We start from the raw sequence: 22696 nt of genomic DNA, 5'->3' as shown, positions 1-22696 counted from the left end.
GTATATCATAAACATAAGTAAAATAACAAAATATTGCCCCTCTCCCACAAATCTACCCCACCCCACCCTCAATACTTCCCATCTCTAGCATAAACTACCCAAATACATAATCAGAGCAAAAATACAAGAATTGGCAATAGTCAAAATTAGTAACTTTGGACACCAAGAAGTAGTTGGTGTACAATCAACACCCAAAGTGCTCAAATGGTGAAAATTCAACACAAGGCCGCCAAGTTGCGGTGCTTTCTGGGAAACATATCAGATTCTGGAGAAGCATGCAGTTGTGGGTTGAACTTAAGTAGCTCGAAGGATCAATGATGGGCGCGTACCGAACCACCTAGCTGGGATCTAGATGAGTATATAGCATCATATCGGACGTCTGGGTTTGCAGTTGTCATGTGTTGAGAGTGTTTTGTTGGGCCACTTGTGTGGCTGTGGTGTTTCATGCATCAAGTGTGGTTTGCCTGATCGGTTTTTGCCTGGTTCTCTGTTAATTAATTGGGAAACTCTCTTCTTCTTAATTAATCGATGAGGCTCTTTTGCCTCTGTTTTGGAAAATATAGCGGGTTACCGGCCAATTAAGGTAGCCATCAAAGGTAGTTAGGAAGCAAAGACCGTCGCCCACATGTAGTCCCTAAATTAACCCGTTCAAATGGTATTATAAGTGGCCGATAAAACCATGAGAGACAATTTCTCACACAAGACCCATTTAAAAGCACAATCATAGACGAACATGCATCACAAACAGTTCTTCCTCTAGGCTTATGGCTCACGATTTCCTCGGCCGTCTCGTATGTAATAGAATGTATCATATGTAATAGAATGTATCATATGTAATAGAATGTATCATAGGCGCGGTTGCACTGGGCCATTAGAAATATCATCATGTCAAAACTTGTGCTGCTGTGTACTATTGAAAGAACTACAGAATGCCAAATTCTCGGTTGTCTAAGAAATTATTGAACCCCAGTCGAGTACATAGCCCATTGGATCCATTTTTGTGAATTTTTCTAGGGTTATTTTGATGGTGATTGCTAGCTTAATTTTGTACCATATTCACTAAGATCTAGCAAAATCTCAGTTTCCTGAGAGATAGGCATGCCTGAAAAATTGTAACGTGTAACAGGATGATCAGCGTCATATGGAATAGCATAGAGGTTAGTAGATATGTTTGTATGCCCCTTGATGGTAATTGATTTCTCAATATTTCATTTTTTTAAACGGAGGCATAAGATTTGCCTCATCTATTAAATAAGGAGAGAATAGAGTTTAGAGTTTTACAACACTCACAGGTACGGGATGGGAATTACTCGCCCACAAAAATATCTCCTAATTTTTTTGCGCCCGCGGTCACCCAAAGCTTGGCGGTGAGTAGGACGGACGTTGGCGCACTCTTATGACGGAACTCCCGTGCATTTCTTTCATTCCAAATGGTCCACGAGACAAGCATGGTGAGAGAGGTCAAAGCTTGCCGATTGGGGTTGTGCTTGTCAGTTCTCTTGTCCCATCATTCGTAGAAGGATTCATGCATGTGCCACTCGGATGTATCCATGTGTGCGAGACCAAGCCTCTCAATGAGAGACTTCCATATCCGAATCGTAAAGCGGCACTTGAAGAAAATGTGGGCACCCGTTTCTTGCTCCCTATTGCAAAGCTTGCAGAGGCCACAATTTGGCCAACCTCGTTGTTGTAAATGATCGGCGGTCCAAATCCTATCTTGCATTGCCAGCCACGCAAAGAATATAACATTTGGAGGTGCCCATGCCTTCCAAACAATACAGTCAAAAGGGGAAGGAGTCAAGCCTAGAATTGAGCCTTGTGCTTGGTGGCCACCGTGTATATCCCATCGTTCGCGTGCTTCCAGATGATGGTATCTTTGGTTTGCTCATGAAGGTGGACATCATTTAGGAGCATCCAAAGAGTGAAGAATTCCCGAATGTGGGCGGAGGAGACAACCGCGACTTGGTTGATCTTGAGGATCCAAGCGTTCCCCTTGAGGGCCTCAGGACCTTCCAATTCTTTTCTTTTCGAGGCCTCGAAGACGAGCGGTGCAATATCCTTGGGTTTGCAACCAAGAAGCCACCGGGAGTCCCAGAAAGGCGTTTTGGCGCCATCTCCCGCCGTGATAGTCGTAGAGGCATAGAAAAACTCAAAGTCCTTATCGGTGCAGGGGTTTCCCAGGCCATTTCATTTTGGAGAACAACAGATTTGGTGGTGACTTGCGAGCCAAAACCCCAACGTTATTTTTGCATTCCAGCTACCACACGGCTTGTGCTGACCCTTAGCGCTAGTTTCCTGTCAAGAATGTATTCCACACTATGTTGAGCAGGAGAATGTTGAAGATGATCTTGATCATTTCATGCCACAGGATGATGTACTGGAGGAGACTTCAGAGTACTCCAGTAGTTGTATTGGATGTATCTTGTAAGAAGAAAGAAGAATTGTATTTTATTTTTGGCACGGTAGCTTCAGATTTTGTCCAGGTGCAGATTATAACTCCAAACGGCCCCTTTCCACTATCTAGGCCTAAAAGATTGAGATGGACCAGTGCAGAAAGTTATCAGATTCCAAGAAGAAGCCCCTATCCCACTTGGTGCAAAGTGGCAACGATTTTCATTCGTCGGATCACAATCCAAACTCTCTGGCGGCAACATGTCATCCGTCCGATCATAAACGATGGAGCTGCCACAGATTCTACGATGTCGCACGTCAACACTTTTACCGTCCGGTATCTTTCAGGTACTTGTGATCAGTCTAGGATTGGCGAAAAGGCACACCACACCTCGTATCTTTTGAGCCGTGCTCACACTGAGAACTTGCGCGAGGGGACTTCACCGGGACGCCCATAAATAGCAGTACGTACGCCGCTGCATATACCACACCAAGCGTTCACGTAAGGCAGAACTCAAGCATCTAACCTAAACCTAAGCAAGGTTAGTTAAGTCGAGCATGGCGTCGAGGGATCCGCTGATCGTGGGGAGGATCGTCGGCGACGTGGTCGACTACTTCGACATGGCGGCGCAGCTGAGGGTGATGTACGGCAACCGGGAGATCACCAACGGGTTCGAGCTGAGGCCGTCGCAGGTGGAGAACCAGCCGACGGTGCGGATCACAGGACGCCGCGGGTCACTCTACACGCTCGTGAGTGGCCATACGTCTCCACGCATGCATCATTTGGTTGCATGAAATCATGCATGCATGCACGTCGTTAGTTTTAACATGCATATGCGTTGCATTGCATGACTGACATGCATGTGCCATGTTTCAGGTGATGGTCGACCCTGATGTACCCAGCCCAACTAACCCTTCCCAACGGGAGTACCTCCATTGGTACGTGCATGCTGGCTGATTTAGCTAGATTTACCCTTAGCTAGGTACCTTTGTTTTTCGTCGTGCATGCCATGCTTGCACTTTGTGTGCTAACCATTTCGTGAGAAAAATATATAATCATTAGTGTATGTATATATTTACTAGTCCCTCCGTCCGAAATTACTTGTCGCAAAAATGAATCAAAATGGATGTATCTAAAACTAAAATACATCTAGATACATCCATTTCTCCGACAAGTATTTCCGGACGGAGGGAGTACTGCTATCCTGGTATATCGGATCAAGCTAATTGCTTCGGTTTAATTCCGCAAAAAAAGCTAATTGCTTCGGTTTAATTTCTTGACTACATTCAGGATGGTGACAGACATACCAGATGGAGGTGACGTGAGCCGCGGTAAGAATCGAAGTTAATTTACAGAGTACATGTACCATGTCAATTATTCTCTCCAACTGCCTTTCCTAGCGAAAAGCAGATAGTCAAGTGGGAACCATTAATCAAACTTTTTGCGTGTGTGCATGACTGCATGCAGGAACCGAGGTGGTGGCGTACGAGAAGCCGCAGCCGACGGCGGGGATCCACCGTGTGGCATTCGTCGTGTTCCGGCAGGCAGCGCGGCAGGCCATCTACGCGCCAGGGTGGCGCTCCAACTTCATCACCAGGGACCTGGCCGAGTGCTACGGCCTCGGTGCTCCGGTGGCCGCCGCCTACTTCAACTGCCAGAGGGAGGGCAGCTGCGGTGGCCGGAGGTACAGGTGAATCGAGCAAGCTGTCTGGCACCACGTAGTACGTACAAGCGCGCGATCGCTCCATCCAAACGTGTCACACTAAATAAATAAATAAAGGAATAAATATGTGTAGTAAGCTAGATATATAGCTGCTTCAGATACACATACTGTGACACCGTGTAATACTGGCTATCTCGATCGGCAGTATGTACTTGTGCCGGAATATACCGTGTACTTGGTGCGTGGCTTAAACATTTAATAATCATAATATACGTGTTGTTGTTGGCAAATGAATAATGCTTTCTCTAATATATATTTTATATTGGGAAACAATGTGTTATGCCCTTGTTCCCTCGGAAAGGAGAACCTCGCCAAACCGGGGGTCTGAGTGTGTGCCAAGTTTTTTTTTGAGAGAAGGCCATCATGGCTTGCTTTATTAATCAATGAAAGGAAGTACATCGTCTATGAGACGTGAGACCAGACAGCCCGGAGGCTCATCTGTCCAGAGTGTGTGCCAAGTTGATTGTGAAAGTACTAATAACTATTGGATGGTGAGGGAAAAAACCACCCGATCGCAAAAGTATAGCCGAAGGATACCACTTACCACCCAGAGCCATCTATGTTGGTCTAATAACCGTGGATGGATTTTCATAAGTGTCTGCTATATTATCGTAGATGTGTAGACGATCCTTGAAAGTTGCTCATGTGATTTGCTACATAATGCATACAACTCTTTACTAGATCTTTTAGTGATTGTATGCTCAATCCCATGTATCTTACGACGTGGTTGTAACTCTAACCCCCAACGTCGCCTACTTTTCCTTCTTCATCTCATCTTCCTACGACGGCACCCCTATAACTGTGCCACTGTGGACGGAGATCTAGGCTCTAATGGTCATCGCCACACAAAAGGAGACCAATATTGAGCGGTGGCTGCTGAAACCCTCCTTCACCTTGTCAGACTGGAGATAACTGCTACACAAAGGACAATAAGGACACCACCCACTACTTGGAGCAACTACATCAAGGGAGAAGAGTAGCACATTACTATATAAGAGCATCTACAACCGGATTAGGTAAATCCGGGCCCTCAAACGCTCGCGGACGTGTCCGGCTGCGTCTGTGGGCTGGCCGGTGACTCCTCAAATCGCGTCATCCACATCTGTGTACCTCATATCCGATCTTCTATATCCATACTAAACCATGCAACGTCAATCAAACTACTTAGATCATCAAATAGACATAGGCAAGCACAATACGTTCACCAAAAGATCATGAACGGATGTTCAAAAGACCACCAGAGTTCACACAAATGACAGACAACTTTAAACTACATCTAAGTACATGAAATTAAATTGAAGAAATCGGATCTTCACCACTTCCTCGCCGGCCCTTTCCCCTTCCGGTCGCCGTCGCAATTGTAGCTGTCGGCGGCTGGTGGAGGATCGTCCGAGTCGTCGGACGAGGCGCTATGGTCGTCGTCGTCGTCGGAGGAGGAGACGACGATGAGCCCTTTGAGCCGCTGGACGGCCCGATCCTGCTACTGCTTAAGCTTCGCCAGCCGAGCCGCCTCTGTCGCCTTCTCATTGGCCTTGCGCTCGGATTGCTTGATGGCAAGCCAGAGAGCCTTCGCATTCTTCCGGCGGAGCCGCCAAGCGGCCGTCTCCGCCGTCGTAAGAAATCGATGGTAGACCCACGCAAGGAGTCGCTCGTCCTCGTCGGGCTCGGCTGGTAACCCCCGGGCGGCGGCGGACAAAGCTCTCCGCCTCGTCCCTCTCCCTTGTCCGCTGCCTCTCGCGGCGGGGGCGCACCTCCGACTCCGACGTGCGCGTCCGGGCCGGCTGGCCGGACACAAGCACCTACCGCTGCCCGCATGGGGGAGCAGCAACCGGCAGGTGCAGGGGACGGCATGGCGAAGGCGCAGACTGTGCAGAAATCAGAGGAGAGAAGAAGAGACGCAGCAAGAGTGAAGTGAGGTAGGGTTTCCGGATTGGGGATATTTGTGGGGACGGAGTGGGGTCTGGGTGGGCTGCGCTGACATGCCGGACGCGTCCGGGCTGCCCCATATCTGCCCTATATTTGGGCTGGATATGAGGGGGCCGGACAGCCCATGTGTTTGAAGCTCGTTTGAGGTGCCCGGTTGGGTCACATTTTCGTGACCGGTTAGTGACCGGACGGCCCGCCCGGGCGTTTGAGGCCGGTTTGGGGTGCCCGGTTGTAGATGCTCTGAGGGTTTGTTTATATCAGCTATGGCTTCCGATACCGGCCAAAAAATCCCATAACAAAAAAAGCATATTTGAGGCTGGTCTCCTTGGGTGGCAATTATAGTCTCGAGAAGGTAAGGTATCCAAGGTAGGTGAAACATAAGGCATGTGATGGAATGATTTTGGGCTAGCTGTGAGGGAGACCCATCTAGCATAATGCTGCTTGTATTACACAAATGCAAACAGGTTATATTAAAAGCAATATTACAAAGCATATTTCTCCTAAATTATTTTGTCCCCATGATTTGCAAGAGAAGGGGGAGATAAGTATTTTGCAAACGAAGTCATGCGATAATCTCGTTGATCTGTTTACTAAGTCGTTACCAAGTTCTTTGTTCCATAAATATGTAAATGGAATTGGAATGAGACAAATTCGAGACTTGCAAAATTCGGGGGGAGAAATCTCTTAGGATATAACATGTTAAGATTATGAGATCTTTAGTATTGCACTCTTTTCCTTTATGAGTTTTTCCAAATGGTTTCTCATGTAACGTTTTTAATACGATATTATCAATACAAGTATGGATGATATATGCCATTTTCTTCTTATTTTCCCGCCGGGTTTTAGGAGGAGTTTTTCATGGCATATTGTATATTTTCTTCTCAATTTTTTCCACATAATTTTGAAGGAGAATATGTCAAAGATGACCAGTCTTAAGGACAAACGAGGATTAGAAGGAGTGTTAGAGGATTTAAAGTAATTCTATTATTACCCCCACGATCGGATGTGTTTCTTCGTGGGGTTGACCACGGTTCCCCCTGTATATAATCTTCTGCTTCATCAATGGAATGAATACTGGCTCGATCAAATCATTCCTTCACAGATTCCTGGGTCAATTCTCTCGCTCGCAGTAACCACAGCGTCCCAGCCATGCAAGCGTCGGTCGATGGAAAAGCGTCCGTCGGGAAATCAGGAACAAGCGGGGGAGCTGCTGGTGCAAGACCTGCGTAGACGCACGCGTCACGTACCCATCACGGGATCACGCATAAATTCTGTTGCGGCGCGCGGCATCATGCATGGCTGACCATCGATCTACAACCGCTCTCACCTAATCATTCTCCCGTCGCCATCGACCTCCAGCTTATTTTTTCCTCCTGGATTTGCAGCCAGCGCACGCACGTGCTGTATAGTCCGGGGCTTCCGTCGGCAACGCAGGGATACAAAATCGTCCTGGATTCGGTCGCTGCCTTCCCCCGGCGTTGCGATAACATTCAAGAATGTGCGGCGATTGGAACAGTCCTGTCCTGAAGATGGTGCCAAAATTACGTGTGCGTCTTGTGCATATGCATGGTACAGTGGTCACTGGTCAAGAGAAAGTCCCTCTTTCTGGGCAAACAAATTCTGGTAGACATAGCAGTCAACCGGGTTCACTTCACACTAGGTGGCACCATGGGTGGTGGGCTAGCCAGCCTGAGTTCTGTCTTAATTAAAATTGATGCCTGGTTTTCTCTAGACATCATTCATTTTTGAAATGGGTCAAATTCATACCCTCACGTTGAGATTTATCCTTTTCTACATCTCGAACTATGTTTCGAATTTAGATTGGAAATGATATAATATGGTAAGATACTCTTTTCTAGTTTATTGGGCTTATCTTACAAATCACATCAACGAAGGAGGACATACTTAAGGGAATTACCTTTTGGTTCCTGGGTGTATATACACCTCATATGGGAAAAAATTAATAAATAAAATAAAAGCCATAAAAGTTTATAAGTTTTTTTAGAATAAACTTAACTTTCTTTTGCACCAGTATGTAATTTTTTACGAATAAAAAACCAGCGTTGAGCCGTTGACTTAAGGGTAAAACAAAACAAAAATTATTGCTATTATAGGTCACTGTTCACACTATTTTGGCCGAAATTTTTGTTTTTTATGTAGAAGAAGTCAATGGGGATTTTCCCTCTGGTGATATTTTTAACAAGTACAATGGAAGATCAAGTTTATTTCAAAAATATTCCCAGATTTTTTGGAATTTGTATTTAGTTACTATTTTTTTTCATATAAGGTGTATATACACTCATAGAACAAAAGTTCCCCTCCACATGCTCAAGTGCTAGACAACATATTAATGCTGCATTTGCATGTGAATATATCTATATTTGCATGTTCCCAATACAATGAGCCTTACAAAATAAAAAAAATCCCATAAGGGATGGACTATATGTTGTGTTACATCCATTAATTTATTGAAGCCTCCTAAAACATTAAGCCCTGCTATAGAGAATAGGTGCAATGGGTGTACCAAGAGCTCTAGTGCAAACACATATGGTTTCACAAAGAAATAACCAAATGAGCAACGATGTTGAAGCTTGGTACTTTACCCGGATCATAACATTGTACAGAAGAAGTTTGATCAATGAATTGATTCCGGTAGGTGTTGGACGAAGTATGTGGTTTTGCTTTCCACTGTATAGCCAACCTATGTCCATCTATGAAGGTAACACATATCACTATACAAAATGTTATACGAACCTAAATTTATCATCCCCCAACCCATTTTTTGCGTACTACCCACTTTATAGCAAATTCGTATATATATATATATATATATATATATATATATATATATATATATATATATATATATATATATATATATATATATATCTCTAAAAAAGACATAAGGTTCCCTATTTCATCTCCTATCTTTCGGCTCGCCATCGTCCAACTACTTTATGTATATTTCCCCTTAACCTATTCCCTTTTGACCCCCCCCCCCCCCCCCAACACACACACACACACTTCTGGCTTTTCTCACCCGTTTTGGTTGAAAAACAGTCTCAACTAGCCCATATCTTATTAATTACAATCATATTTTCTTTGGTAAGTCAATAAATGTTTACGAAATAAAATAATATATTTTACAAAAATCACATTAACAATAAAATAGCAGGTAAATCATAGACTAATTTACTAGTATATTCATGTCCTGGTTACAAGGCACGGGCAATTATCTGGTACATTATAAACATAGTAAAATAACAAAATATTGCCCCTCGCCCATAAATCTATCCCACCCAACCCAACCCTCAATTTCACCTATCTCTACCCATAAACTCCCCAAATGCATAACCAAAGCATAAATACAAGAATTGGTAATAGTTAACAATTAGTAACCATAGACACCAAGAAGTGATTGATTTACAATCAACACCCAAGGTGCTTAAAATGATGAAAATTCAACACAAGACCGCCCAGTTAAGGTGAATTCTGGGGAACATATCAGAATTTGGAGAAACATGTAGTTGTGGGTTGAAACTTAAGTAGGTCAAAGGACCAATGATGGATGGGTATTGAACCACATGGGGTCTAGATGAGTATATAGCATCATGACAGGTGTCCGGGGCATGCATTTGTCGCATGTTGAGGGTGTTTTGTTGGGCCACCTGTGTGGCTGTGGGGTTTCATGCATTTAGTGTGGTTTGTCAGCATTGTGGTTTTTGCTCGGTTTTTCATTAATTATCTGGGAAACTCTCTTCAGCTTAATTAATCGACCAGGAAATTTTTTTGCCTGTGTTTTGAAAATAAATAGCGGTTTACCCGCCAGTGAAGGTTGCCATCAAATATGGTTAGGAAGTAGAGACTATCGCTCATGAAATACATCACATGAAATCCAAAAAATTAACCCGCTCAAATGGTATTATAGGTGGGCCGGTAAAACCATGAGAGACAATTTCTCACATGGGAGCCGTCTAAAAATACAATCATTAGTGGGCATGCAACACGGCTAGTTTTTCCTCTAGGCCTATATCTGACGACTTGCTCGGCAGTACCACATGTAATAGAATGTACCCTCGGTACACTCGTCCATTTGAAATGTCGTTATGTGAAAACTTGTTTTGTTATGTACCATTGAAAGAACCACGGAATGGCTAATTCTTAGTTATCTAAGAGCATCTCCAGCAGCCCCCCCCCCCCCCCCAAGACACCCCCTAAGAGGCCTTTTTTGGTGCCGGCGGTCAAAAATTGTTTCAGTCATGGCCCCAACTTCTCATTTTTCGCCGGCTTAACCCAAAAATTCAGCCGGCGACCCCAGGCGAAACCCAGCCCGCAGGGGGTCACTTGGGGGCGGAGAGAGAAGACTTTACATGCAATTGGCCCACGGTCAACCTCCCACCCCCTCTCCCATTCCTTTTTTCTCCAGGTCCCACCCTCACGTGCACTTGTTCTCTTTCCCCACCACGCACCTGCCTCCCCACCTGCTCGCCATGATCGCGCTGCGTGTCGTGGCCGCCCTCGACGGAGCGGGCGGAGCTCGTGGCCGGCGCCCCCTTCCTCCTCCTCCTCCTCTCCTTCCTTGTTTCCGCCGCCGCCGCGGCCTCGGAGGAGCGCCCACGTGTCACCCCCACCTTGGTCCAGTGCCACCCGACGCAGGCGTAGGCAGCCGCCAACGCCAACAGCGCAAAGAACACCACCGCATTCCAAGCCAACACGCTCTTCCTCCTCGCCAAGCTCCCCTCCGCCGCCGTGCCCACGGGCTTTGCCTCCCTGCGCTCCGCCGGAGTGGTCGCCCACGGACTCTGCTTCGGGTATGCCACGCCGTCCCAGTGCCGCGAGTTCCTGGCCGCCGCGGCCAGCAAGCTCGCCAACGCCTGCGGCGCCCGCGGCCGGCGCGCCAGCATCTGGATGGACGCCTGCTTCGCGGCCTACGCCGACGCAAACGCGTCCTGCCCAGCTACGACAGCTTCCGCGCGAGCGTCATCACCGGCGCCAACACGCTCGCCACCAGCTCGTCGTCCGAGCTGCAGAGCCATAGCGGGCGGGGGCAGCAGCGGAGGGTGGCTGGGTGCGTGCGTGCGCTGGCCGCGGCCAGGCAGCAGCGGCGGTCATAGCGGGCGGGGGCGGCAGCGGAGGGCGGCCACGAGCAGCTACAGCGCGGGGCCAGCGGAGGCGAGGAGCGGGACTACGGGCAGGCGGGTGTGCGCACGCGAGGCAGGGGCGCGACGAGGTGCGGCATGGACGCGCTGTTGAAGGCGACGCGTTCGACGGCCCTGCGGCCTCGGACGGGGCGGCGCGGTGGCGCGGCGAGGACGACGGCCTCGCTTGGGGGTGGAAACAGCCGGAGATTTTTTGGCCAAAATTCTCGCCGGTAGCCCCCCCAAGCGGCGGAAAAAATGCCTCCTGAGGGGCTCTACGGCTGGAGATGCTCTAAGAACTTATTAATCCTCGGTCGAGTACATGGACCATTGGATCCATTTTCATGAATTTTGCTAGGATCATTTGTTGATAGTGATTGTTAGCTTTATTTTGTAACATACTCCCTCTGTTCCATAAGGTAGTGCCTATAGATTTTTCGGAAAGTCAAACCTCACAAACTTTGACCTTGTTTGTGGAGAAAAATATTTACATCTAGAGTGCGAAACATATATCACTAGATTCACCATAAAATGTAGTTTCACATTATATATTTTTGTTATTGTAGATATAAATATTTTTCTCTAGAAACTTGGTCAAAGTTTGCAAAGTTTGACTTCTCAAAAAATCTATAGCACTACATTATGGAACGGAGGGAGTAGTATTTACTAATATCTAGCAAAACCTCAGTCGCATGAGAGATAGGTTGCCCGAATAACTGTAACGTGTACTGGGATGATCAGCTTTATACAGCGTAGCATAGAGGTTTGTATGGCCCTTGATGGTAATTGATTCCTCAATATTTCAGTTTTGAGGACAATAGATCTGGTGGTGACTTGCCAGTCAAAATCCTAGCGTTATTTTTGCATTCCAAGTACCACATGGCATATGCTGACCCTTTAGCGCTAGTTTCTCGAGCCTTTCATGCCACAAGATGATGTACTGGAGTCTGGCGGAGACTTCAGAACACTCCAATAGTTGTATTTGATGTACTCCAATAGGAGTATCTCGTAAGAAGAAAGAAGAGTTTTTCTTCTTTTTGGCACGGTAGGTTCAGATTTTGTCAAAGTTGCAGATTATAACTCCAAACGGCCCCTTTCCACTATCTAGGCCTAAAAGATTGAGATGGACCATTGCAGAAAGCCAGAAAGTTATCAGATTCCAAGAAGAAGACTCTATCCTACTTGGTGCCAAGTGGCAAGGATTTTCAGTCGTCAGATCGTAATCCAAACTCTCTGGCGGCAACATCTCAGCCGTCCGATCAGAAACAATGGAGCTGCCACAGATTCTACGATGTCGCACGTCAACACTTTTACAGTCCAGTATCTTTCAGGTACTAGTGATCAGTCTATGATTGAAGAAAAGGCACAGCACACCTCGTATCTTTTGAGCCGTGGTCAGACTGAGAACGCGTGCGGTGGGACTTCACCGGGACGCCTATAAATAGCAGGACATACGCCGCTGCATATACCACCCCAAGCTTTCACGCAAGGCAGTACTGGCTAGCTTAGCTACATCTAATTAAACCTAAGTAACAGGAGTGGGCGGTGGTGATCGAGGATGGCGTCGAGGGATCCGCTCATCGTGGGGAGGATCGTCGGCGACGTGGTCGACTACTTCGACATGGCGGCGCAGCTGAGGGTGCTGTACGGCAACCGGGAGATCACCAACGGGTTCGAGCTGAGGCCGTCGCAGGTGGAGAACCAGCCGACGGTGCGGATCACAGGACGCCGCGGGTCACTCTACACGCTCGTGAGTGGCCATACGTCTCCATGCATGCATCATTTGATTGCATGAAATCATGCATGCATGCACGTGGTTAGTTTTAACATGCATATGCGTTGCATGAATAACATGTGCCATGTTTCAGGTGATGGTCGACCCTGATGTACCCAGCCCAACCAACCCTTCCCAACGGGAGTACCTCCATTGGTACGTGCATGGTGCCTAATTTAGCTAGCTTTACCCGTAGCTAGGTACCTTTGTTTTTTGTGCATGTAATGCATGCACTTTGTGTGCTAACCAATTCGTGAGAAAAATATATAATAATATATTTACTACTACTTCCTCTGTAAATAAATATAGAAGCATTTAGATCACTACTTTAATCAACTAAACACTTATATATTTCTTTACGAAGGAAGTACTATACTATATAAAGAATTAAGCTAATTGCTTCGGTTTAATTTCTTGGCTACATACAGGATGGTGACGGACATACCAGACGGAGGTGACGTGAGCCGTGGTAATAAGAAGTTAATTTACGTACAGACTACAAGCAAAAAGCAGATAGTCCGGTGGGAACCATTACTCAAACTTTTGCCTGTGTGCATGGCTGCATGCAGGGACCGAGGTGGTGGCGTACGAGAAGCCGCAGCCGACGGCGGGGATCCACCGCGTGGCATTCGTGGTGTTCCGGCAGGCGGTGCGGCAGGCCATCTACGCGCCAGGGTGGCGCTCCAACTTCATCACCAGGGACCTGGCCGAGTGCTACGGCCTCGGCGCTCCGGTCGCCGCCGCCTACTTCAACTGCCAGAGGGAGGGCACCTGCGGTGGCCGGAGGTACAGGTGAATTGGCCAAGCTGGCTGGCACTACATAGTACGTGCAAGCGCGCGATCGCTCCATCCAAACGTGTCACACTAAATAAATAGATGAACGAATAAATATGTGTAAGCAAGATATGTAGCTGCTTCAGATACACATACTGTGACACTGCATAATATACTGGCTATCTCGATCGGCAGTACGTACTTGTGCCGGAATATACTGTGTACTTGGTGCATATGGCTTAAACATTTAATAATCATAATACATGTGTTGTTGTTGGCAAATGAATAATGCTTCCTCTATTTTATTTTTTTGTGAAACAACGTGTAATGCACTTGGTCCCTCGCAAATGAGATCAGCACCTCGCCAAACTGGGGGTGTGAGAGCAGCGCTAGGTCCATTTTATAGTATCCATCCTTCAAGCCCCCGCGTCGCCCCTCCCGCTAGGGAGGCTCGGGTGGAAACAGTGGTGGCGCCAGGAAATGAAGGCTGGGTATTCATCCAAAAAATATTTTTGGCTCTAAATGTAGTATATGAACCAAACAACACAACACTAGCAATATATGAACAAAACAACACTAGCATAACGGCAATAGCAATATTTCAATGTATCAGACCATAACAACATGAATACATAAGTATCTTTTGATTGATAAAGTGATGATATCCTTCTTACAATATAACTTTGCGGTCGCCTTTTTGGAAGAGATTGATGACATCTTCATCCTTCACTTGATCGAAAAATTCTCTCTCAACAAATGTAACCAAACAATTGTTCAAATATTCATCACCCATTTTGTTCCTTAGCTTATTCTTCACATAGCTCATTGAAGAGAATACCCTTTCAACACTAGCAGTAGCTACTGGCAGAATCAATACCAACTTAAGAAGCTTGTAAACAATATGATATTGTTCATGCTTGTTTGTCTCAACAAGCATAACTGAAAGCTGACACAGATTTTTCAGGTTTTGAAACCTTTCATCTCTACGCACATTAGTAACATACATGTTTAGTTGCCATGAAAGTCTTGCCAGTTCATCACTTGTAAAATCAGAAGCATAAAACTTTGTAGCAAGCCTAACCAACTTCTCTTGGTCATAAGCAACAAATAGATGAAATGGTCATTGACATTGTACCTAGAGATGGGGATCCGTTTCCCAGGATCAGACTCAAGTGCTTCCAAATCTACTTCAAACTGAACTTCATCATTTGCTTCATCATCTTCTACAATTGGGGTTGGGGAGCAAGCTGCACTCTCAGGTTCTGTGTGGCCATCATTAGGTTCATGTGCTTGCACAAGTGCCAGTTGCAGATTGCTCTCAATAGTAGGAGGAATGATACTACTCTCAACTTCAACATCAGGAGGATTTGGTGTAGATGTCGAAGTTCTTTTATTTGCCTTGGAAGCTCTTTCCCACAATGCAACAATACAAACACCCTTCTTCTTCATCTGTGATACAGGATCAGAAAAAAATAGATCAGCAATCTAGTAATCTACTAAGTTGGTCGTGTAGCAAACTAGTGTTCGGATCGTTCTAAACAAATAAATGCATTTTACAGCACAAGCAATTTGTCCTGACACAGAAAAATCATTCTACAGCATCATGAATAGCAGAGGAGTTGTACCAAATTATTCAACAAATAATATTTTCGCGCACTCAGTAGGCAGTAGCAGAGTGATGTGCATGTTTGACAGCAACACAAGCAGCAATTTGTCCCTAAAACTTTAACCCGCAATACCCACCTTAAGACTAATCAAATCCAGCACTAGCAGCAATTTGTCCAATTTGACTGCACTACAAATCCACCTACAGATAATAGTTGGGTGCCGCATGAGCCCATAGGAATTAGGAAGTTAGAACTAGGAGAAGAGGAGAATAGTACCTGGTCTGCTGCCAGCCTGCCGCTGGTCGCCCGTTTAGCGGCTCCGCTTGCCGCTGCCTGTAGTCAGTACTGGCCGCCGCCGCTGGCCGCTACTCGCCGCCGCCGCTGCCGCTGGGCGCTGACCGGTACTCGCCGCCGCCGCCGCCGCTGCTAGCCGCAGGCGCTAGGTTAGGTTGGGGACTTGGGGAACGGCCGAGTGGGGGCTGGATCGAGTGAACGGGACGAGTGTAGCCGGTATCCCGTGTGGACTGTGGGCCGCTAAATAAGACATGTATTAATATTTTTGGGCCAAATCTTGGGTATTCATATGAATACACGTGAATACCCCTGGCGCCCCGATAGGTGGAAACCCTAGCCCCCGCCGACGGGCGCGTCCATCCTCCTCCTCCCCTCCGCCGCCGCTAGAGGAGGTCGCCGGGCGAAGCCCCGGGCGGCTGATGGCGGCGTCGGAGGCCCTCTTCCCTCCCGCGCCATCAGGTGAGGCGGGTCACCCATGGCGCTGGGGCGCTTCCTTCCCCGATCTGCGTCGCGGCGGCGCGGCTGTTCGTCTTGGGCGACGGCGCAAGGTGGCGGCGTGGTGCTGGGCGAAGGCGGCGGAGCTGCTAGGCTTTGAGGAAGATCTGGTGGCGCCGACCGTTCGGTGGGCTCGCGGGGTCATGGCGGCTTTGGTCGCGGTGGCCGGCGGCTCGGCCTGTCGGTGACGGTTGGATCCCGGGGCGGCGGCCCTGGAAGGTGGCGGCGGGTGAAGCTCGGGCTTCCCGCGGCGGCATGGCGTGGTGCAGTCCATATCCAAGGCGGATCCGCGTCGGCGATCTCGGGGTTTTGCCACAGATTGGTTCCGATCAGAGACGGTGATGAGCGCGCGGGATCCATCTCGGCAGTTCTCGCGGTTTGGCGAGGTGGGGTGGGAGCCCTCCTCCCCGGCTCTAGTGGTGGCGCATTCAGGCAGTGGCCGGTGCGCCAGGGCTCCTACGCTGGCATGTTGCGGTTGGTCGTCGGATCTAGGCGGCTAGATCAGGGGCTTTGAAGGCGGTCGAGACAGTGCACAGGTTGTCGGGTGGATTTCTTGGGACGGATCCGGGTGAAAACTTGGTCTTCGGTCGTTGGCCGGAGCCGGTGATGATGATGCCCTTATCATCGTTTCCTTCAAGAAGGCATCATCGAGGTAAAACTCCCAACCCCACCCAATACCTCCGGGGGAAACCCTAAATCAGTTGATCGGATGACGGCGGCATTCATGTGTTGTTACCCCCTTGGGGGCGGCATTCTTGTAGATGCACTCGGGCTCGAGGGACAGCGGATGGCTTCTTTGGTGGAGCGGTGTTTCTTTCTACATATTCATGGCGGCGGCTCTTGGCGGCATGGAGCAGTGGAGGCTTGGCGTCAGATCTGTGGCGATGGACACGCGCAGGAGGTCGACGCTGTTTGGCGTCGTGGTGGCGTCGGCGGCAGCTAGACTGGGCAAGGTAGATGCAACAGTACAGCTCTGAAGATGGATTGGTGGCAGGTGGCTGTGGCCGCCTCATACCCGGCAGGCGTCCTGGTTGAGGAGCACGCCGGACTGGTGGGTGCCCATACCCGGCAGGCGTCCTGGTTGGGACCTCAGGTCTTAGATGTTAGGTTTGACTGCGAGGTCTGTTTGGTATTAGGCCTAGAATATCAGCACCCGTTCATCAACTGGATAGGAGTAGCGACAGATGTTGCTTAGACGGTGGCTTTAGTCTTATTGTTGTATGACTTTGTAAGGTCTTGTGTTAATAATTAATAAAATGGTTGTATGCATCGTCCAGATGCAGAGGCGGGGGTCTTCCTCCTTTTCTATAAAAAAATCTACAGCCGGACTTGGCAAACCCGACCGCCTATACGTCCGCGAACGCGCCCGCGGACGCATCCGGACGGGCCCTCATATTTTTCTCCCGTCATTCATATATCTTAAATCGGGACTCTCAAATTCATGCACGTCGATCATAAAAGACAATGCCGCACGTAAAATTGCAAATGTTGGTACAGAGCATAGATAGCATTTACATACAATTTATTTTAAGTGCACAACTCAAACATTAGCTCCTTGGTTGCTATTGTGGGTCCACGTGCGCTCCACAAGATCATTGAATAGCTGCGTATGCACTTGATGATCTCGAAGATTCTGATGCATCTGCAGAAAGTTCATAAGCTGAGTCGCATTTAGATCTTTTGGGATTTCAACTTGTTCTCCAGGTGCTTAAAAATCATGGGTTTGGGCTAAACCATCACCCTCATCCTCGACAATCATATTGTGCAGAATAACACAACATGTCATTAGCTACCACAAAGTTTCTGATTCCCACATTATTGCAGCGCTCCGCACAATTCTCCAACGAGCTTGAAGCACACCAAATGCCCTCTTCACATCCTACCTAGCCGCTTCTTGCATTGTTGCAAAGTGGCTCTGTTTATTGCCATGCGGTTTGGATATGGTCTTCACAAACGCCGCCTACTGAGGATAGATACCATCGGCAAGATAGTATCCCATGTTGTACTCTCAGTCGTTGACGATGAAGTTGCATGGCGGTGATTCCCCATTGCAAAGCCTCCTGAATACCAGAGATCGTTGAAGCACGTTGATGTCGTTGTGAGAACCCGACATTCCAAAGAAAGCATGCCAAATCCATAAGTCATGTGATGCCACCGCTTCTAGTATGATGGTGGCCTCTTTGGTGTGACCTTGATACATTCCCCATAAACCTTTGGGGCAGTTCTTCCATTGCCAATGCATGCAATCAATTGATCCGAGCATTCCTAGAAACCCCTTTGCCTTTCCAATAGCCAACAACTTCTCTGTGTCCTGGGCATTTGGTTCTCTGAGATACTCAGGTCCAAACACCTCCACCACGGCACGGGCAAACTTGACAGTAGTCATCAAGCGCGTGCTCTCCCCCATCCTGACCATCTCACCAACGACATCTGCAGCAGTACCAAGTGCAAGCATCCTCAGAACAGCCGTGCACTTTTGCTTGGGAGAGAAAGAGAGTTGTCTGCAGCAACCCCTTGTGAGCTTGAAGTAGTCGTCGTGTGCCTCCACTCCCTCCACATTGCGTAAAAAACAATGGTTTCCGCATGCGAAAACGGCGACGGAACCATGGATCATTCGAGAAAGGAGGATTGGGAGGAAAGTAGTCTCTTTGTAGTAGCTTGCTCCGGACACCCTATCCCAGTTGATCACTCTTCTCCCTTTGATAGAGCCCTTGAAGTTTATGCTCCACTTGCCGGTCCATTTCCTCTTGCATGCTCATGAGCATGATCATGTCCACTTCTTCCTCCGAGTCCGAGGAATCAAAGAACTCATCTTGAATCATTTGATCAAGCTCCGTCGGTCCATACTCCTCGTCCGACGAAGCATCAGAATCCATCATTTTCCGTAATAAAATCACAAAAAATCCGGCCGGACAATGTGTCGAACACATCAAGTGCAAGGCGGAGCCCGAGAGTTGCTGGACATACCGCGGTGGCGTCCGGGCCGGCGACGATGTCCCCCGTGGCGAGGACGGGAGAGAGGACTGCTCTGCCGGAGCTGGCGGCACAGAGGCTAGGAACGGTTGCGGAGCGCGTGCGGCGGCGGAGCTGCGAGACGGACGACACGGAGGAGGAAGAAGAGAGGAGATAGAAAATGGATCCGGCAGGTCTTGGGGGTGGATTTGGTGCAATTTGGGCTGGGGTCGGGCTGCCGGGTCCGACCTGGCGAGCGTGCCCGGGCACGCCCTGGTGCCCCCATATCCACCGCATATTTGGGCTGGATACGAGGGGTGCCGGTCAGCCCAGGCGTTTGATCAAAATTTTGCGACCGGACAGTGACCGGGCGTATGAGGTGGATTTGAGGCGCACGATTGTAGATGCTCTGAGCGCGTGCCAAGTTGATTGTGAAAGTAATAACTACTGAATGGTGAGGAAAAATACCACCCGCTTGCCAAAGGATACCACTTACTAGTTACTACCTAGAGCCAACTATGTAGGTGTAATAACCGCAGATGGCTCTCCGTAAGAAGTTTTTTGCTATATTGTTGTTGATGTCGACGATCCTTCAAAGTTTCGCATGTGATTAGCTCCACAATGCATACGGCTCTTTACTAGATTTGTTAGTGATTGTATGCTCGATCCCATGTATCTTAAAATGGGTTTGTAACTCTAACCGTGATTCGTTCCTCTTTTCTCATCCAGTCATACTCACCCGACCATGTTCTCTTCCTTAACTGCAACATCGCCTCCTTTTCCGCCTTTATCTCATCTTCCTGCGTCGGCACCCATATAACGGTGCCGCTTTGTGAAGGAGATCTAGTCTCGAGTGGTCGTCGCTGCACAAAAGGAGATAAATCATGAGCGGGTGGCTGTTGCAACCCTACTTCACCGCATCAAACTGGAGATGGCTGCTACACAAAGGACAATAAGGACACCACCACTACTTGGAGCAACTTTATCAAGGGTGAAGAAGAGCACACTACTATACAAGAGTTCATTTGCACCGGCCATGGCTTCTGATGTGGGCCAAAAAAGCATGTATAAAAACACATATCTGAAGCGGGTCTCCGTCTAAAAACCCTAGGGCAGCAATTATAGTCTCGAGGAGGTAGGGTTTTCAAGGCGGCTGGAATAAAAGGCCTATGATGGAAGTAATCTCAGGATAGCCATGAGGCAGACCCGTATCATATATTTGGTCTATCCGAGGGGATAGTCCATTTGGGCACGTCTTGAAAAGTAATACGGTGGAGACTAAGAAAAGACAACATACTCTTGACGAATCTTCACCTGCAAGGCTCGAATTTTACCAGTCACGTATTTAGGTATACCTATTGATAAAAAATGATAAGAAATAGGGATTGGAAGAACATTGAGTGGAACACAAATTAGGGTATTAGGAGGGGAAGTTGTTTTCTATATGAAGGAGAACATTTTTGTTAAGCACTACAAGAAATATGTTCCTCTATGACGGATTTTTTGGTGTTTTTTTTTAAAACATGAGTACACCTAATAAAGCGAGTTTTACCAATATATTGTGTAAGATTTTCACGCATTAATTTCCAAATGTTCATGTAATTAAAAAGGTGTTCAATCACTTTAAATAACATTTTTTTCTACAATTTTTAGAAGTGTTCATTTAGTTTTGAAAAAGTGGTCACACAATTTAAAGAAGATGCTTCTGTATTTATCAATAAGGGTGTATATTTATTTGAAACAACAATAAATAGAAGCGAACTGAGCGTAGCTAAGATGATTAGGTTCCTTATAGTGGGACCAACCCACCAAGGTTCAAGTCCTAGACTTGCCACTGATGATTGCGTTTTCCTGGATATATTTCAGCCGTTCTAGTGATGTGCGTTTAATGGGAGGAGACATTCCCATCACCTACGAAGGCATCAAAACTCCAGAAAAGAATAAAAACCAGAAGAAAAACAAAGCTCCAAATTGAAAAAAAAAGAATGTAATATTCAAATAACACAATGCGAAAATAACACAAAGCACAAAAGCGAAAATAACACAAACCGTGGTGAATGCTATGCGTTATATATTTCTTGCTGTGAGACACACGACGCCTACAGGACAGGCCCTAGAAGCGGTTTTGGGAAGCTTCTAGAGAACGGTTCGGGAAACATCCTGGCCGGTATTTGCTGGTTTTCGAAGGTACCGTGTTGTTTCTTCTTTTCTCTATTGGTTTTTCATCGAGGTTTTATTTTACATGCTGGTTTTCTTTCATTTTCTTTCACTTTTGAAATACATGTCGACTTTTAATGAATACACATTGAATATTTTTTATACAACTTGAATCTTTTAGATATACTTCTAACCTTTTTAAAATACATGTTGAGCATTTGTAAATTGCACATTTAACATTTTTTAAATACACGTTGAACATCTTTTAATTGCAAAGTGAACATTTTTAAACACAGTTTGAACTTGTTCAACATTTTTCAAACACTTGTTCAACATTTATATATACATGATCAACATTTTTTAAAATTCTTGTTCAAAACTTTTCAAATATTTGTTCATCATTTTTCGAATGCTTGATTAACAATTTTTTAAATCCTTGTTTAACATTTTTCAAATACATTTTCAACATTTTTAGAATGCTTGATTAACATTTTTTAAATACTTGTTCAACATTTTTCCAATGGCTTGATTTACATTTTTCAAATACTTATTCAAAAAAAATTTGAACGCTTGATCAACATTTTTCAAATAGTTGTTGAACATTTCTCCCAATGCTACATTAACATTTTTCAAATACTTGTTCAAGATTTTTCAAATACATGTTCAACATTTTTTTGAATGCTTGATAATATTTTTCAATTACTTGTTTAACATTTTTCAAATACTTATTCAACATTTTTAAAATGTTTTTTGTGAGTTCCTTTGCAATAGATATATTTAAAATATTTTAAATTATAAACAAAACTACAAAAATAATAAAAAAGTAAAAAAAAGACAGAATAACAAGCTGGGGCCTCGCCTGCGCGTGGGCCGGCCCATATTGCTCGCCCCATTCAGGGAGTCGGGTGCTACAGTCGCTGAAGGCGAGGAATAGGGGCTCCTGTAAAGAGCGGCAGATAGGACTCGAGTGCTGTGGGTGAACTGCCTACATGCAACGCTCAGATGGGCCGACCTATTGTCTGGATTATTATCAACCTATGCTAAAAACATGAAATATTGGGAAGTTTTGGCTCCAGGGAGCATATGCTCCTGAATAAACATGTAATTCACAATAATAAATAATTAAATCTGAATTTTATGTAGATGTTCATGTTAGTGTAACAAGCATGCTTGACAATTTTCATGCGAAACGGGATAGCACTACTTTATCGAAAAAAACAAAGTTAAAAGTAACATTTGGTGTTTGATTTCTTTTTTTCTTTTTTGCACAACTCTTTCCCCTGAAAATTTGCTGGTAGTATTTGGATGTGATCATGAACACATTTTTTTCTTCCCGATTTTTGTGACATTAAAAAAAGAACATTTTTGCGCGCTGGAGCATGTGCTCCCAAATGCCAAACTATATTTCCGTAAAATATTGTAGTTTTTCAATACTCCCTTTTTTTAAATACTTTACTGCCAAGC

The 22696-nt window shown here is 46.3% G+C and overlaps 2 protein-coding genes across 2 annotated transcripts; both read left to right on the top strand.

Annotated features, from left to right (window-relative positions):
• Window positions 1-2940: 2940 nt before the first annotated feature.
• On the top strand, window positions 2941-4086 carry LOC109753590 (protein FLOWERING LOCUS T-like). Its single transcript, XM_020312514.1, has 4 exons — window positions 2941-3141; window positions 3269-3330; window positions 3683-3723; window positions 3860-4086. The coding sequence occupies exons 1-4, from the start codon at window positions 2950-2952 to the stop codon at window positions 4084-4086; spliced, it is 522 nt and encodes a 173-aa protein (XP_020168103.1). The 5' UTR covers window positions 2941-2949.
• An 8651-nt stretch (window positions 4087-12737) lies between these two features.
• LOC109753587 (protein FLOWERING LOCUS T-like) lies at window positions 12738-13749 on the top strand. Its single transcript, XM_020312511.3, has 4 exons — window positions 12738-12929; window positions 13048-13109; window positions 13382-13422; window positions 13523-13749. The coding sequence occupies exons 1-4, from the start codon at window positions 12738-12740 to the stop codon at window positions 13747-13749; spliced, it is 522 nt and encodes a 173-aa protein (XP_020168100.1).
• Window positions 13750-22696: the final 8947 nt, after the last annotated feature.

The sequence above is a fragment of the Aegilops tauschii genome, chromosome 2 (genome assembly GCF_002575655.3).
Source record: "Aegilops tauschii subsp. strangulata cultivar AL8/78 chromosome 2, Aet v6.0, whole genome shotgun sequence".
Lineage (NCBI taxonomy): Eukaryota > Viridiplantae > Streptophyta > Magnoliopsida > Poales > Poaceae > Aegilops > Aegilops tauschii.
This window is presented reverse-complemented; position numbering and strand designations above follow the sequence as displayed.